Here is a 15493-nt window from a genome sequence, read left to right on the forward strand (position 1 = left end):
GAGACAACCAACCCTTTGATACACTTGGGAACTGATTTGCACATCTAACTCTATCATGTGGGTGAAGCAGTGCTAGAGGTTCATATCCAACAGATGCACAAGCATGCACAGTCTCATTTAAAAATTAGGTCCAGACATTATATATTCACATATCCTTAATGCAGCGCATGGAGTTACACAGATGTACTGCATCAGTTACGAAATCTGCTTCTTGAATTTCCATGTTACGCATTCTTTGTGGAAAAATGTTATAACAACCACAAACAAAGAGTAAGCATCCTTGTTATCAAAACCCTTTAACAGTAAATCATGCAGGTGGTTGATCAAAATACAAGATATCACTTTTAGTTTCAAAACATTTGTCTGATTTATTTTTTTTTTTACTTAAAAATATTCCCCAGGTGAAGTCCATAAAGGACTTCAGCTTTTTGGATTTATTGCATCCATAAGTCATTGCTGACTGTGTGCAACAGCTTTGCATTTTATAAGGCACAGTATTAAGGAAGTAACATGTAACTTTCCAGGAGATAGTCACAATGTCCTCCAATGACATCACACGTGTGTGTTTGATGACACGCAGTTTTGCATGGTTATGCAACTCACTTGCAAGCAATTGTCTAGCATTTCAATAAATAATTGCTATCTAGAGAACAACTCAGAATTATTGCTTCCCTAATAACCACTTCATTTCTATTTACCCACACATCAAAAGACAACAGATATGCACATAGATAGAAGAAATCTCTACTCATTTAGTTTTATTGTGGTTTTAAGGCAGAAAAAGAACTTTTTTCCCTCCATTTGAAGATATTTTCAGTAACAGTTTACCAAAAAGAGCTAGGATATTTTACAGTTACAACACATTCCCTAACTTTGTCTGTGTATTGTAGATACCTGCTGAACCCCTGTTTCAATGAGCTGCTGGATCACTTTAGTAAGGAGCACATGCTTAATCAAAGAGCACAAAGGAACACTGTACCAAACACAGGCAAGGTAGTTTTTCTGCCAGCCTCCTCCCTGCCCATCTTCCATACTTCTGGGTTTTGCTGACTATTTTTGGGTAGTGGATGGAGGAACACAGGCTCAAGGTCATCTAACTCTCTGCCCCAGGGGGTACCCAAACCACACGTGTTCCTCTGCATGAGATTTCAACCAAGTGTAATGTTTTCAAGTGAACAAGCAGATGTCCAACCCACTTGAATCACTGATTGGCAAGTTACATGCCAAAGAGAAAAGCTTCACCACAGCATCAAACTGCAACTCGGAGACTCACAACTCAGCCGGGTCTGCCTGCTCGGCCGCCTCTCCCCCACGTCACCTTTCATCGAGTTTAATAACAATACAGGCTGCTGAACTTACTAAGAAGGATTGCTCCTGATGGGAATTTTTCCATTGTTAATGGTATGCAGTCTTTAGGTTTAATGAAGTAATCTTTATTTCAGAGAATATTAAGCTATAGGCATGAACATTACTGAGGTACACAAACAAAAAAATCCTATGACTAAAGGTGCAATAATTTATTTGTTTGACTTCTACCCTCCATTGAAGGTAATATAAACACAGAATGCTTCAGAATTACAGGATGTATTATCAAACTAGTCTCTGTATAAAAAAAGTTATAGCTTCAGTTATAACAGAGAGGTCGTACTGTGATGTTTAGTTTTTCAAATGCACTGATTAGATGCTATCTTAAAATTACTTCTCAGCTCAAGTTGGCATATTCTATAAAGGTTCTGTAAACTTAAACTTTTTAATTGCTAGAAATATTAAAACAAAACAGCTTTATTGCATGTTTATTCTCTTATTACTTTCAAAAGAACAATGTAACAGACTGGGTATCATAAGCATACCTGAAAGGTGGTTTTGTTTTGTTTTTATAGTACTTAGGCTTTGCCATCCCAAACACGGTCATACATATTTTGCAAATTTCTTAAGGAAGCAAAAACCAACGTATTGCATTTCAAAGGAGCAGGTGCAGCTTTGTTGTGAGTTTTTAAAAACGAGATGAGAGCCATCATGTCCATGGATTCAAGCTTTTACAAGTGATTGTCTGGAGGCAGCCGATACATATGAGAAGAGAGTTCCTTCTTGAAAGTTATTAGGACTCAAAGTCATGTCACAATGTAGTTGGCTGTCCAGCAGCTGGGTAAAAAAAAACCAGAACAAGTAACTGGTTACAAATTTTAATAAACAAACATAGATTTTCCTCACATGATCTCTATGATTTAAAAAAAACCAAAAGCATCTGGAGTTACATATATTTGTGCCCTGTTTTTCCTTCCTCCTGCAAAGCTGGGGCACTAACTACTACAAAGAAGGATTCAGCATAACTCCAATGGAAATGTATTTTCCTTACCACACATTGAATGCATTCTGCATGAAGTCTGATCTTATTTTACGCCCCAAGTACTTGTGTGTGTATTTATTTCAGGCTCTACAGCGGCAAAATAATAAAGCAAAGGACTGCTGACTCATCTTCAGCTGTGCCTAGTTTGTGTGACTCCTTGTGTTATTTGGCCATATAGGGAATCTCATTAATGTAGCTCTCACCTTTGACTTTGACACTCATCAACCTGTAACCATTCCCTGTGTTTGACATTGAATACAGAATTTCCTTCCTTGTGAGTTTTCGCTGAACAGAAACAACCTTCCAGTAAAAACCCCATCCACTTTTATCTGAAAACCAGAAATATTTTGAACCCTGGACCACTACGTAAGCCTTAATGCTTTTCTTGTTCTTTTTTGATGATTCATTTTGAACCAGAATTATTCATTTTTTCAGATAAGCTTCTGGGAGCCAAAATATTTAATCCAGATGTCCATAAGCATCTCAAAACAATACTGATTAATCCGAGGTTAGTTAGAGACCGTCACTTCTGCCCACTGCTGCACAGGTTTCAGATGCAGCCATGGGGGCAGGAAGGCACAAGCCATGCAATCAAACAACTGTTTTCATATTTTGCAGCATTATTCCCAGAACTGAAAGGCAAGACACTGACATTGCACCAGTTTATTCTTAATTTCAGGTGTGCAGTGCATCAAATTTTGTTAAAAATTGGCAACTAGCAATATTTGCAGTTCTATCAAAATCAGTCCCTTTGAATTGTCAACAACAGTTACTGTAGCTGAAATTCAACTAACTGGATTTTGAGATTCCATATGACTGGTGGACACAGCAGGAAGAGGCAATCTGTAGTAAAAATTACAAACCCTTTGCCATTATTATTCTTCAGGAGCCATACATTTTCTCAAAATCTATTTCCTCTGTCATGGACTTGGTTACCATTCTGCTGGGTATGTACAAATGCAAAACATTGTTACATGAAATACTGCATACAGTTCTGTAACGCATTTTCTAGTAATACTGCTGTAGAAATGATGATGGAGAGAGTGATTTCTACAGCATATAAGCTGATAATTTATTAGAGCCTTTATCAATCCTCAAGGGACATCACTTTTTATTTAAGCAAAAAGGACTAAGAAGAAAAGGAAATTATAGCTTTTATACCTTCCTCTCTTTTTTGTGTAAAGATGGACGTGCACATCTGCATTTTAAGGGTCAGGACCTCATCCACATGAGGAAGGTTTATAGTATCAAGCATGAAGGGAAAAAGCTATTTATAAATATTTTGGGTTATATAAATAATGAAAAGTTGATAACATTTCTGAGCAGAATTAAAAAAAAAAAAAAAAGCCAAAAAACCGATTATACAATAGCACCCTCTAGCTCTGCTGATTGAGAAGTATCTCTTTCCTGAAGCATCAGAGAAAAAGTACCCAATCTTCTTCTGGAAAAGATAGGGAGGTACCTTTCCTACTCCTGGATTTCTACAGCCAGTGCTTTTGAGAGAGAAGAAGGGAAATAGTAAGTGAAAAGAGCTCTAGATGTCCACTTATCAGTTGGAATTGTAGGCAGTGAATATACCAAATAATATTTAACAGCAAGACAACAATTGCTTCTATTGTTTTCACATCTTAACTGTTTTCCACACAGTGGAAGCCAGCTGACCAGCACTGGTGACATTGGGGTGAAGCTAAAATGTTCCAGTAATTTGGCAGCAGTCACAGAAATCCAGGACTCGGAAAGACATTTAGGTGACCTGCTCTAAGGCAGCAAAATGCATGAAGTTTTCTTTCTGACGTGCAATTGTCTGGCTCACTCTTCAAAATTAATGGTAAGCAACACTATTTAGCACATATCTGGGGATACCAACACAAGGATTCTCTACGAGTTACAGAATGTTCTTAATATTTTACATGACCATTTTGTCCACAAAAGGGAGTCCTAGAGACAAAAAATGGGAACTTCTCCAAACACAGGGTCCTAGATCAGGTAGAATTATCTACATTGTCTCCTGCGATGTGAGAGATCCAAGCCTCCAGGTCACACAATATGCATGCATAGTATAGGTGTTTATGTTTATGCACAGAAATAGCCTTTAAGTCTAATAGTGCTGAGCAGAGATCCTCTGGGCAAAGTTTAATGGGCTTGGAAATCTTTTCTGATATGAGAAAATAATTAAAATGGCATGGGAAGACTCCTCTTCCCATGGCGAAGAGCCTGAGTGTCAGATCCAGACAAACCCACCAGTTAAAACCATGGCAACAGTATTGTTAGAGCTCCCAGTACTTGGTACTTACTTCTGGATCGGATATAACAATCGTTGCAGTTAAGAAGACCATTTCTAATCCTGACATCTGTGCCACTCGCTGCATCTCCCAACTGTCCCTTGCAAATGCCACACTGTCAGTTGAAGAACAGAGAAAGTAAGACAGACCACACCCTACTACCTGTCACAACTCTTCCCAAATTTTTACTTTTGTTTCAGCAGTTCTTGGAACAGTGAGAAAAATACACCCCTAGAACTCAGCCCATACTCCTGGGGAACACTGCAAATCTGTAAGAGGGTTTTTGTAAAGTCAAAAGTGCTTAGGACTGGATTTGAGCAGCCTCCATTTACACAGAAGTGAAGTCTAATGATTATATGGGACATCTGACTTTGAGGTTGCATTCTGGAGCCAGGCCAGTTGTGATGGATAAAGCTTAAAGACGCCAGAGATATAGTCAGGGTAAATGTCTAAAATCAAAAAAGTCTTCACAAATGTCTAATATCAGCTGGGCCAGAGATAATGGAAATGGATACTTTCTAAGTTCTCTAAAAAACACTTCAGGTTATTTCCAAACTGAAACACCCCAAACCAGTCAAGAAATATTTCTAGTCAAAGCTTTCCAACCATGAGACAGATCAAAGATGGCTTTGGGACTGACTGTGTTTTTGGAAGGAAGAAAAGACCACCTAAAAAAATAACAAGGTAAATAATGTTATATTTAAAAAACAATGAGCACAATAGAGAAATTATATGATGCTTCCCCCTGTAAGTAAAGAAGCTGAGTTTGCTTGCTTGATCACAGGTTTTAGTCCAATTAACATGTCTGACTGCAAAATAACATATTAGTTATGTTATTTCCACTTCTTTACAAACACACTCAGACACAACAACCATGCAAACCCCTTGGCCCCCTCATTTTCAGTTTCACTTCCACTCTACTTGCACTGTGCATGACTCGAGATGTTTCTTAATAAAGCAAGAGACATACCCTGAAGCACTGAATATGGAAATAAAGCCCGAGTGTTTCAATAATCATGGCAGCTCCTTTTCCAAGAGGGAGACCACAGGTAGAGCAAAGCTTCTTCCCACTGACAGACCTAGGAGACAAACACGGCTGTAAGAACACAGCAACTGATGCTAAAATGGAGCCAAATGTTTAGATAGGTTTATCACCAGGGACAGGATGAGAGGAAGGAGCACTGGAGGGGTTTACATAAATACACATTGACCCTTCAGCCATGTTACTGAATCAGCCTGCACGTCTGCCTTCCAGACAGGCAAGCGAAGGACTTAAAATGCTTGAATGCACAGCAGCTCAAACACATTTCCCTGCCAGTCTGCTGTGCTAGATCAAGGGAGATGCAAGCCTCTAAACAAGCCTGGGTGGCAGGGAACCATGCCTGTGGATTCCTAGAATCACAGAATGGTTAGGGTTGGAAGGGACCTTAAAGATCATGTAGTTCCAAGCCGACTGCCACAGGCAGGGAGCCTTCCACTAGACCAGGTTATTCAGAGCCCCGTCCAACACCTCTAGGGATGGGCAGTCCACAGCCTCTCCGGGCAATCTGCTCCAGTGCCTCACCACCCTTACAACAAAAGGTTACTTAGACCTAGTCAATGCCACAGCAATTCACACAAATTACCTGAGTCAGACTCTCAGCCTGGGAATTTTTAAATTTGTTTACAAATGGACTTGCTCACTGCAAATCAGAACACAGGGATGCTATTCTTGCACCCAAACAAGCTGGTGAAGTCAATAGTGACAGCATACAGACCAGGCAGTGGCTGACTCATTTCAGCTTGGGCTGCTGCAGCCCCTTAGTACTACAACTAGTTAGACAAAACCTGAAATTGCATCTCCATCTGCAATGCAAAAAATACTTCAACTCACTCCTTCAGCAGTCCTGTCTAGACCTCTCTCATAGGTCTGCAGTTGGATGACAGCTGGGTGTCAGGTTCAGAGCCTGAGGTTCAGAGCCTCAGGAATAACTGGCGCCCTTTTTCATAATGGTTTTAATAGCAGTGCAGGTGCCCACTTCTATGGGTCTCACACTCTTCCCTTCCCACCTGCCTGTCAGCCTGACAGAACTGATGCCTGGCCTAGTGAGATGAATCTGAGACCAAAAGGGATCCCCTGCCATTATGTGTCATCCGTGCTTTTTTCAGCCAGGGCTGAAACTAGGAGAGAAACTTTGCGATACTTCATGAGTTTTGAGAAGACAATTTGACGAAATCCTACCCAGATAAGCAAGTTTACAATCTCTTGCTTTAAGGTTTTGAGGCAGCAATATTATAATAAGCCACCAACGGAGACAGATCTGGACTGCAGCATAACAAAAGAGCCATTTTGGAAAAAGAAAAAAACCCAAAAACCAAAAAAAGAAGGAGAGAGAGAAAGAGAGACAGAAGCAGCAGAAAAGCTCATCACAATTAGAAAATTGTCCTTGCTTCTACTCTTGAGCCCACGATGTACACAGATAGCACAGACACATGACTGTCTTGTCGCTTCATTATCATTATTCCTTTTAGAATAACTTCGCTGTTGTTTTTTTCTCCACTCCTACAACCTTAACCCTTCTGCTTCTGTGTTATTCCTGAGTTCACCTTTGTTTTTTCTTCTTCTCCACTATCAGAGTTACTATAAGAGCATCTTGAGAAATTTTTAAGAGTTTTCTAATGTTTTAGAGGGAAAATGAATTACATCCCATCCATTGTTTACAAAACTAAGATTTATTTCAGGAAAAGATCATGGAAAAGATTCTCAGATCAGAACATAGCTGCTAAAAAATATGAAGCAGCTATCACAACTAGCGACCTTTAGCAAGGAAATGATCTGCAATCCTACCAAAACTGCAGCTACAGTTACAAAAACATAATAAATTGTTCATGTAAAAAATTCCCAATAGCTTCATGTCAATGCAAGCGACATCAGAAAGAGGGCTTTGCTCTGCAACGTGAAGAAAAATGTAATTTAAATAGAAAGAAAAACCTGCTGTGTTCTGTGTTGTATTACTTCACCCTATTTAATAAGCAAACTGATTTTAACATACCCCAAATTATCAGTGATTTAATCAGGCTACAGTTAACATTTATTTAGAGTTGGTACACGTAACTCACTGAAAGATGTACAGATTGCTTGAGAGAATCAAATCTCTAAGAGATTAGCATGATTGTGGGCAAATTAAAAATCAGCAAAAAAGCAAAGTGCACTTCTAATTTGGAAATTAAAGAAAGAATTTCTTTTTAAATCAGCAAGTGACAATGTCTCAAGTAGACCTTACTCCTGAGCATGTGACAATGAAGACATCCTTTGGCTTAAGTGCCCTGATCTCACACTTTGACTGAAGTTTATACTGTCCCATTTCAATTTTATTGAAATTTCAATGGTCAAGCAGAGTTCTAAAGCTGCTTTCTGAACTGTGTTATTTGAAAACATAATACCATTGAAGCAGGCAAGAAATATGGGAGAGGGAGCTACATGTTTATCCCATGGACAGTTATGAATTGCAACATTTAGCAGATTTAATAGTGCATCCACATAATACTAATGTGATTTTCACTCTGGCAGTTCACCAGCAACTACAAGAAGTGTTTGGTCTGCAAAATTCCTTATTGACCTTTAGTACCTGTTGGGTGACTGACTCAGAGCAGCAGGTGAGCAGGGAGATGATGGCCCAGATCGGAAGTTCTCATGATAGCCTGCCCTAAAATACAGAAGAGAAGATGCATTACTACAGCTGAACAACAAATAAAAACAGGTTTTGTATGGAGAAATTCGAGCTAGTGAATTTCAGGATTTTTGGTTCTGAGTCTTAGTCTGCTCGCTGCTGCTCAGTCAGGGAACTCACAAGGTAATCAGCCATGTGGAGATTCCTGCCCACCCCACCAATCCATCACAGCTCCCACCATGATGAAGGAGGGTTAAGCCAAGTCACACCACACCACACCACACCACACCACACCACACCACACCACACCACACCACACCACACCACACACACCACACCACACCACACCACACCACACCACACCACACCACACCACACACACCACACCACACCACACCACACTCTCTGTTGGCCCTTCACTGAGTAAAAAGGAAGCTACCAACAGTGAAAAGTCCTTTATTTTGTTAATGGTTAATTTGTATCCAAGCTACCCTGCAAAAGTTTGGTGAGAAAAACCATGGTTTTTGTTATCAGAAATCATAGGATTGATTCAAACTCTAACTGCTTAAAACAGTTTACAGATTAAATAACAATTTTCTCACACACACAAGCAGTTTATTACGAAGAATAGGTAATCAAACCTCAATCTACATTAGTTTTGACTGGATATAACCTTCATAGAGGTAACAGGTTCTGCAGAAGACTGTGTTCATTTATATGCTAATGAAAACAGATGTTCCTTTCTCATTACACAGCTACTTTTTGTAAATATTAGGCAAACAGCTCCCACATTTACCAAAAGAATTGGTGTTACTGCTCAGTAAGGCTTACTCAAAAGCACAAGGCAAAGCAGCAAAGAAAGAAGACCTCACCAAAATTTACAGCAGAAAGAAAATACTACTCTACATGTATCTTCTTTTAAAAGGTATAATCTTTAAAGGACTAGAAAGTAGCAATCGATGTGCGTTTGGAAGATGGGGAATGAAGCTATTGGATATCAGCTTCAAAGAGGCAGACATAACCTGACATTCCCACTCTCATATTTAGCTACTTTTTAGCTATAAACGTTTGTCTCAGGAACTTAAAACAAATTAAGCATATGAAAAGTTATGCAGATATATGCTAAAAGAGCTATGAAGAAAGAGGAGAGAGGCATGTAGGAGGTGTGCTCCCTCATGAAATTAGTAACTGTGGTGCCTGTAATGAACAACAAAGTGGATAAATGTTAGCAGTCTCGATGGGAAAGCCAGACATGAAGGGTGTCTTCACACTGCAGGACTAATCAAACCCAACCAATAGAGAACGCTGAGCAGGAGTGTAAGGGAGAACAGAGCAAGTAGGACTTCTCTATCTTTTCAGTAACCTTTATGTCCTCACCTCCTTGCTTCCCCTGCGGAGCTCGGTTGCTGTCCCACAGTCTGGCCCAGGAATGGTCTCTGCCGACCGTCCTCTGTGCACTGTGGAGATTGCTTTGTCAGCAGCTGCTGATTCCAGGAGATATCTACAACAAGAGGTAGGGAAAACTCAACATTTGAGGCAAAATGCTTTTGTCAAAATTTTTAGACCATCATGGCGTGTGGGCACACCATAAAGGAGAGCGGTGTACTGTTCCGTAAAACAAACTCCTCAGAAATCCCCCACAAAGTCAGAGACAGGCTTTGGTACATCAGCAGATCTCTGTGGAACATCGTTCCTTTGCATTACCTTCACATAAACGTGACCTACCCTGCTGCTGAATCTATTTCTGAAGGGGGAAAGGGCAAAGTCAAACAGCCATCCACAAATAACACTTGGGAAAATGAAGTATTGTTGTCATAATGAAGGAAACACCCAAGAGACTGAAACTTCTGTGGTGCCAGGGGATCCAAACTTCTCAACAGCAAGAGTTAAAGGGATGGTATAGTAATTGCTCTCCATAAACCTACTGATAAACAGTAAATCCTTCGTAATTTTCTTCTGTGCTTCAGATGGCTCAGTCACAATAACAGCCTCCTAGCAATAAGCAATGATCTGTGTGATGTCCAGGCAGCCAACCATCCTATCTTTGAGAAACAGTGCATTACCTGGACCCTGCAATGTGAATTTGGTGGCTCACAGGATGGGGAGAAGCCTTACCCTGCCATGTGCCAACCACGTGGTTTAGAGAATGAAAACTTTGCTGGGGCCTATGAAAGGCTTGTCACCTATTTTTGATGTCAAGGCAATAAACCCACATGCCTGATTATTTAAGGGCTTAAGAAGGGAGCAAGGATGGATGGGGTGCTTTAAGAGGCAAGAAAGGAGCTGTAAGAATACTTGCAGGGGACCAAATTGTTGAAAAGAACCTAGAAAAACCCTGAAGCAGGGTCATTAGCAGAAGTAGTTGAAAATTGTCAAACCCGTTAAGTTTGCTTAATCACTACTACAGATCCCCAAGGATGTGTTGCTGGGTGATATATATTCAGCTTTCTTTCTGTGTGCAACTTTTATCAAAGCACTAACAATACAATAAAATTGAGACAAGGAAAGCAGACCTACCAAGTTTAATAGACTGAATTTGCATTTGGAGCAAGTAATAACACTGAAAACTCTTCCATCCACAGACACTTCATTTTTTAGAATAATGAACTTTTATGCAGGACTGAAAACAAAAATCTAAAACTTGATTTCAAAATTTGCATTCACTTTCTGTCTTTAGTCCTACTTATTTACTTTCCAGTGTTCACTTATATTAGGTAGATAATGATGTTAAATTCGTGAATTGACCTTTTTTTAAAGAGAGACCCTCATGACAGCAATGCTTTGGGGAAATTCCTTCCTTCAAAAACATCAATACTTATGGGAGCTAAAAAAATAAATTAACTTTAAATGTCATTAGACATTTCTAATGATGAAACTGAGGCAGGTGTCACTTTAGGCTTGGCTTGAAAATGTTACATATCACATGTAGTGATTTTTCCTGGACTGAAACAGACATAAAGAATCTAATTAGGTATCAAAACACAAAATAAGTGTTGGAAATATGCTCCCTGTATCAAGATAAATCCTATATGTATGTACGATTATGTAAAAGATTAAAGATAACCATTTTAACTGCTACTGTGAACATGCAGGCCTATAAACGAGATACCTGCTGCAGAAACTCTCATCTCTGATGAAAACAAGAAGAGTTTAAATTTCACCTTAACATATTCATCTTTGCTAACATAAAATAGATTTTTAGTCTGAAACATTCCAATTTTGAAGATATATGTGTACTGTCAATTTCCAAAATTTTTGAGTTAGATTTCTGCCTGATTTCTATCTGAAGGAGAACACATGCATAGGAAGTCTTACTCTCACCCTGAGTCAGTGGCAGATTCAGCCTGGCAGGTGAGCTCCGCTCCATCACCGGCATGTGGTGCTCCTGTTCACTTCCTCCTTTCAAGATACCAGTCTCTGGGTATCCTGAGAGCACTTTATTTCCACTGCCAATAAAAATAAGTCACATTGTATAAATAAAGCCAGGAAAAAATTCACCTAGAATGTAATGGCAAAATCAGACTTTTGACTATCAGCCTATTTTTTACAAAAAGATTTTTGTTATTGTGTCAGCAACGACAATAACTTCAGTGAATTAACAAGTTTGTCTCCCAGTAGCCCAAGTTTTCCTGCTTACCTTAACTGCCACTCAGATGTGCTGAAGATTATTTTGGATTTGTGGAAAATGGATTTGTGGCTTCTTTGACAGAAAAAAAGCTTTTATCCGTGTTCTCTATACAGTGCTCAGCATCATTAGATGCCTCCCCTCTTTTGTGAAACCTGTTAATTATCAGTTAAGCAAAGTCCAGGACTTTAAACAGCATCTGGCAATTTTGGGTATGGCACTTCTGAGATAGCCAGGCAATTTCACACAGGTTCTGAGTGAAAACAGCTACTGCTCCTTTATTCCTTCAGATGACTTGTGAAATGTACACAAGACACAGAGCAGTGATGTACAGAGATGTCTGAGCTGTCTAAGGTCTGATCTGATCGCTGTGACAGCCTCTTGGCAAAGCCATACAAGGAAAAGACAAGCCTTCCAATATGCACAACTAGCCCTGTGCAGTGCCACACGTGTGCCAGCCTGCGTGGCCAGTGAATATTGATCAGGATATATTGTATCCAGGCCACCGGGTGCTGGCACTCCAGCATCAATCGTGGGCACATGTGATATCCCAGAAGCCAACAGAACACAAAGCTCCACAGGGTTATGAAATGCTTAGGGTTAATACATACCTCCTCTTTTCTTGCCAGAGCTCGTTTTCCTTGCTCTTCAGAGATGGCATACTGTCCTGCTCCCAGAGCAGCTTTTTCTGCTTTGTACCTTCTTTTTGTTTGCCTTCCTCTGGAAAGCTGTTTGAATCACTTGAATTCTAGAAGACAGATGAAGAGGGAACAAGGAGCTCCCTTTGAATTTGGCATTGGCACACACGTGGGAAAAGTACAGGCTGTCCCTAGATACATTGTGTTGACACACATTATCAAAAAGGACATCTCACATTTATATAGTAGAACCATTTGATCCTGGTAAGGCTAACTTTGGATTTAATTAAGGCTCTAGCTGAAACAGCAACTAGTTGGACTAAACTGAGCATGAAATAAGTTAGGGACCAATTATGGTGTAAAGGATGGCAAATTAAAACTTTCCATTACATACTCTTTGGCAGAAATCCTTGAATTACTTTGAGAGTCTAGACACTCTCCCATTGGACTTGCGAGGACTTTGTGAGTGGCCTCAGCTTGTTGTCTCTGCCTAGGAGCAAAGCATTACTCACATGCACTGGGCATCCTCAAAGGGCAACACCAGTACTACTTCCAAAGTGGTTCTGGAGTGGTTCATACCAGACTCGTGGAACTTGAGTAAGCAATGGCATGAGATCCTTCACTTCTGGGTGCAGGCAGTGTTCTGACTGTTGCATAAGCAACTCCACCAAGGAAGTTACTGCTACACAGCCAAGTGGAAAATTGGCCATGGCTGATGGCCCTGCACCAGGGTGAGTGAGAACAGGGGGCAGGAAGGGTGAGAAGAGAACCAAATGATACAGTACTCCTAATCCTGAAGTTGAAGGGAAGAAGGCAGATGACTGGGTGCAGGCGCCTTACGCAGGAGAAAATTATGTCTGTGAATCCCACACTTACTCTACTGTGATCTCGCCTGGGGTGTCATTCTCTGATCTCTGCAAACACTAATTTAATTAGATGCTAGATGCACTGAATTAAACATTCTGTGCTGCATGAGTAAAAAAAAAAAAAAAAACCCAGAGAGTAAACATTTCTCTGTTTGTTTTGCTGCTTTCTAGGAGGGATGATGGGAGAGAAAAGGAGGAAAACTGGGGAGGTAGGATTCAGTCTCATCTGAGATATATATAAAGCATTATATTACATTCGAGATTTTGGATTCAGAGAAACCACTTAAGGTTTTGTTGGCTCTGGAAGATAATAAAAAGAAACAGATCTTTTCACAGCACCAGTTAAAGAAGAGAGGCAGCTGCAGAGAGAAAGTTATCACTCTCTGCTCTAGTTGAAAATGGGATGGTAGCAGTTTGCTTGGGAATACAGCTACTCAGTTGTGAAAATCTGTAAGTTACAGCACTCTGAGGTTAAAGAAGGGACCCAGGGAATACCCTTACTCTTTCTGCTCCTAGACTTTGATAGCCTTTAGCAAAGGATTAAACTTTTCACTAAAGATGTCTTACTCTTCAGTGCCTTACTACTCCATGAGAAACTCACCACTGTCTTGTTTCCTTCAGTGGTAGAGGAAGAAGAGGAGAGGAGCTCAGCAGAGTTTGAAGAAACAATGAATGGAACTACAGTATCCTCAATTATCTTGCGTTCCTAAAGAAAGAGGATCAGGAGAGAGTGGGGGTTAAAAATACAGAATGTATCTATGAGCTTATGAAACACAAAAGGAAATGAAGGTTTGGCTATGTGCCATATTTAGATGGCTAGATAAGGACTTGTGGTACTAAGAATAATGGTAACACCTCAATTTTTAATTTGCTTCAAGGTTTTGCACTTCCATTTCTTTTACCATTGCCATAATTGAGATGGAATTTACAAAACAGGAAAGAATATTTCACTTGGCATGGAACTACTGTTTCTCACAGCACCAGTGTATTAAGTTTAATATAAAAATATGAAATTACCCTTGGTACATGAAAAACTTATTCTGAAAGTTGAAAAAAAATTTCTTTTTTAGATCACAAGTATGTCCCTCAAGCACAATGAGAAACCATTCATTGACATAATGCATAGACAAACTTAAAATATAAATATTTTCCAGTTTCCTGCAATAATGACCCACATAAAACAGAAGAAAACCACTATCTTATAGATTGTTAATATTCCACAACTGCAAGCTTTGAACATCTCCTGTGGATTTTAAAATTTTTTTAAAGGCCAGTTACAAAATACCTACATGATCAAGCCCAAGGCAGACAACAATTTCATCTGGAGTTCCACCAAGTCTAGGCACTGAGTATATGCCAAAATACACAGGGCTCTGCCTCTGGAGGGAACTCTGAGCGTGCCCAGACGCAGCTGTACTGACTCACCCAGACCTGCATAGCAATTAGACACCTCCACCTTTGCGGAGGTGCTGAGGATACCTGTCCAAATATTTAAATATTTTTCCTCAACATCTACAGCAGTGTTTAAGAGAAACAATCCTCCTGAGAATTCAGCCTTAAAGAGCCTTTTAATTAATTAATCTAGGTATGGGACTATTTTTTTTTGTTTTACATGAGTGGGTGCATTTAAATACAAAAAAAAGGTCAATAAACAAGGTCCTCCTTTGAGCATTATACCTCCTCATAGTATCTACGCTCCTCCTCTTCAACTTCCCTCTGGGCCTTTTCCCATTCCTCTTTCAGCTTGTCCTGCTCCTTCTGATACTTCTCCTGTACATGGGTAGAAATGCAGGTAAATTCAGAGCATTCAGTATTAGGAATAAATTGTGTAGTATCTCCATACCAAAAATGAACTTGCTAGAAGTGGTTTAATAAGAAATAGGATGAAAAAAAAATGAAAAATTGGAAACATCCATGGGTGTCAAAAAAAGCTTATTTTTCACTTTCCCCACTTTTTTCTAGGACTCGCATTTAACACCTTCAAACTTCAAGGAACTTTTGACACATTAGAAGAAGTTTAATTTGTTAACATTTTTAAAATCTTTGGTCAGAAATTAAGTTTGTGCTCAAAAATATTAGTAATTC

General features: G+C 39.6%; 1 protein-coding gene across 7 annotated transcripts in view; it reads right to left on the reverse strand.

Annotated features, from left to right (window-relative positions):
* Nucleotides 1-732: 732 nt before the first annotated feature.
* LIMCH1 (LIM and calponin homology domains 1) overlaps nt 733-15493 on the reverse strand; it is a 174504-nt gene continuing 159743 nt past the window's right edge. For all 7 annotated transcript variants that reach the window (XM_039550350.1, XM_039550353.1, XM_039550351.1 and 4 more), the window contains 9 exons: nt 15086-15178; nt 14010-14114; nt 12516-12652; nt 11601-11725; nt 9657-9780; nt 8238-8315; nt 5600-5708; nt 4642-4744; nt 733-2142 (listed from right to left, as the gene is read on the reverse strand). In XM_039550350.1, the coding sequence (XP_039406284.1) occupies nt 2117-2142; nt 4642-4744; nt 5600-5708; nt 8238-8315; nt 9657-9780; nt 11601-11725; nt 12516-12652; nt 14010-14114; nt 15086-15178 (900 nt within the window). In that variant the 3' untranslated portion in view covers nt 733-2116. The remainder of the gene's footprint in view (nt 2143-4641; nt 4745-5599; nt 5709-8237; nt 8316-9656; nt 9781-11600; nt 11726-12515; nt 12653-14009; nt 14115-15085; nt 15179-15493) is intronic.

The sequence above is a fragment of the Corvus cornix genome, chromosome 4 (genome assembly GCF_000738735.6).
Source record: "Corvus cornix cornix isolate S_Up_H32 chromosome 4, ASM73873v5, whole genome shotgun sequence".
NCBI classification, from domain to species: domain Eukaryota; kingdom Metazoa; phylum Chordata; class Aves; order Passeriformes; family Corvidae; genus Corvus; species Corvus cornix.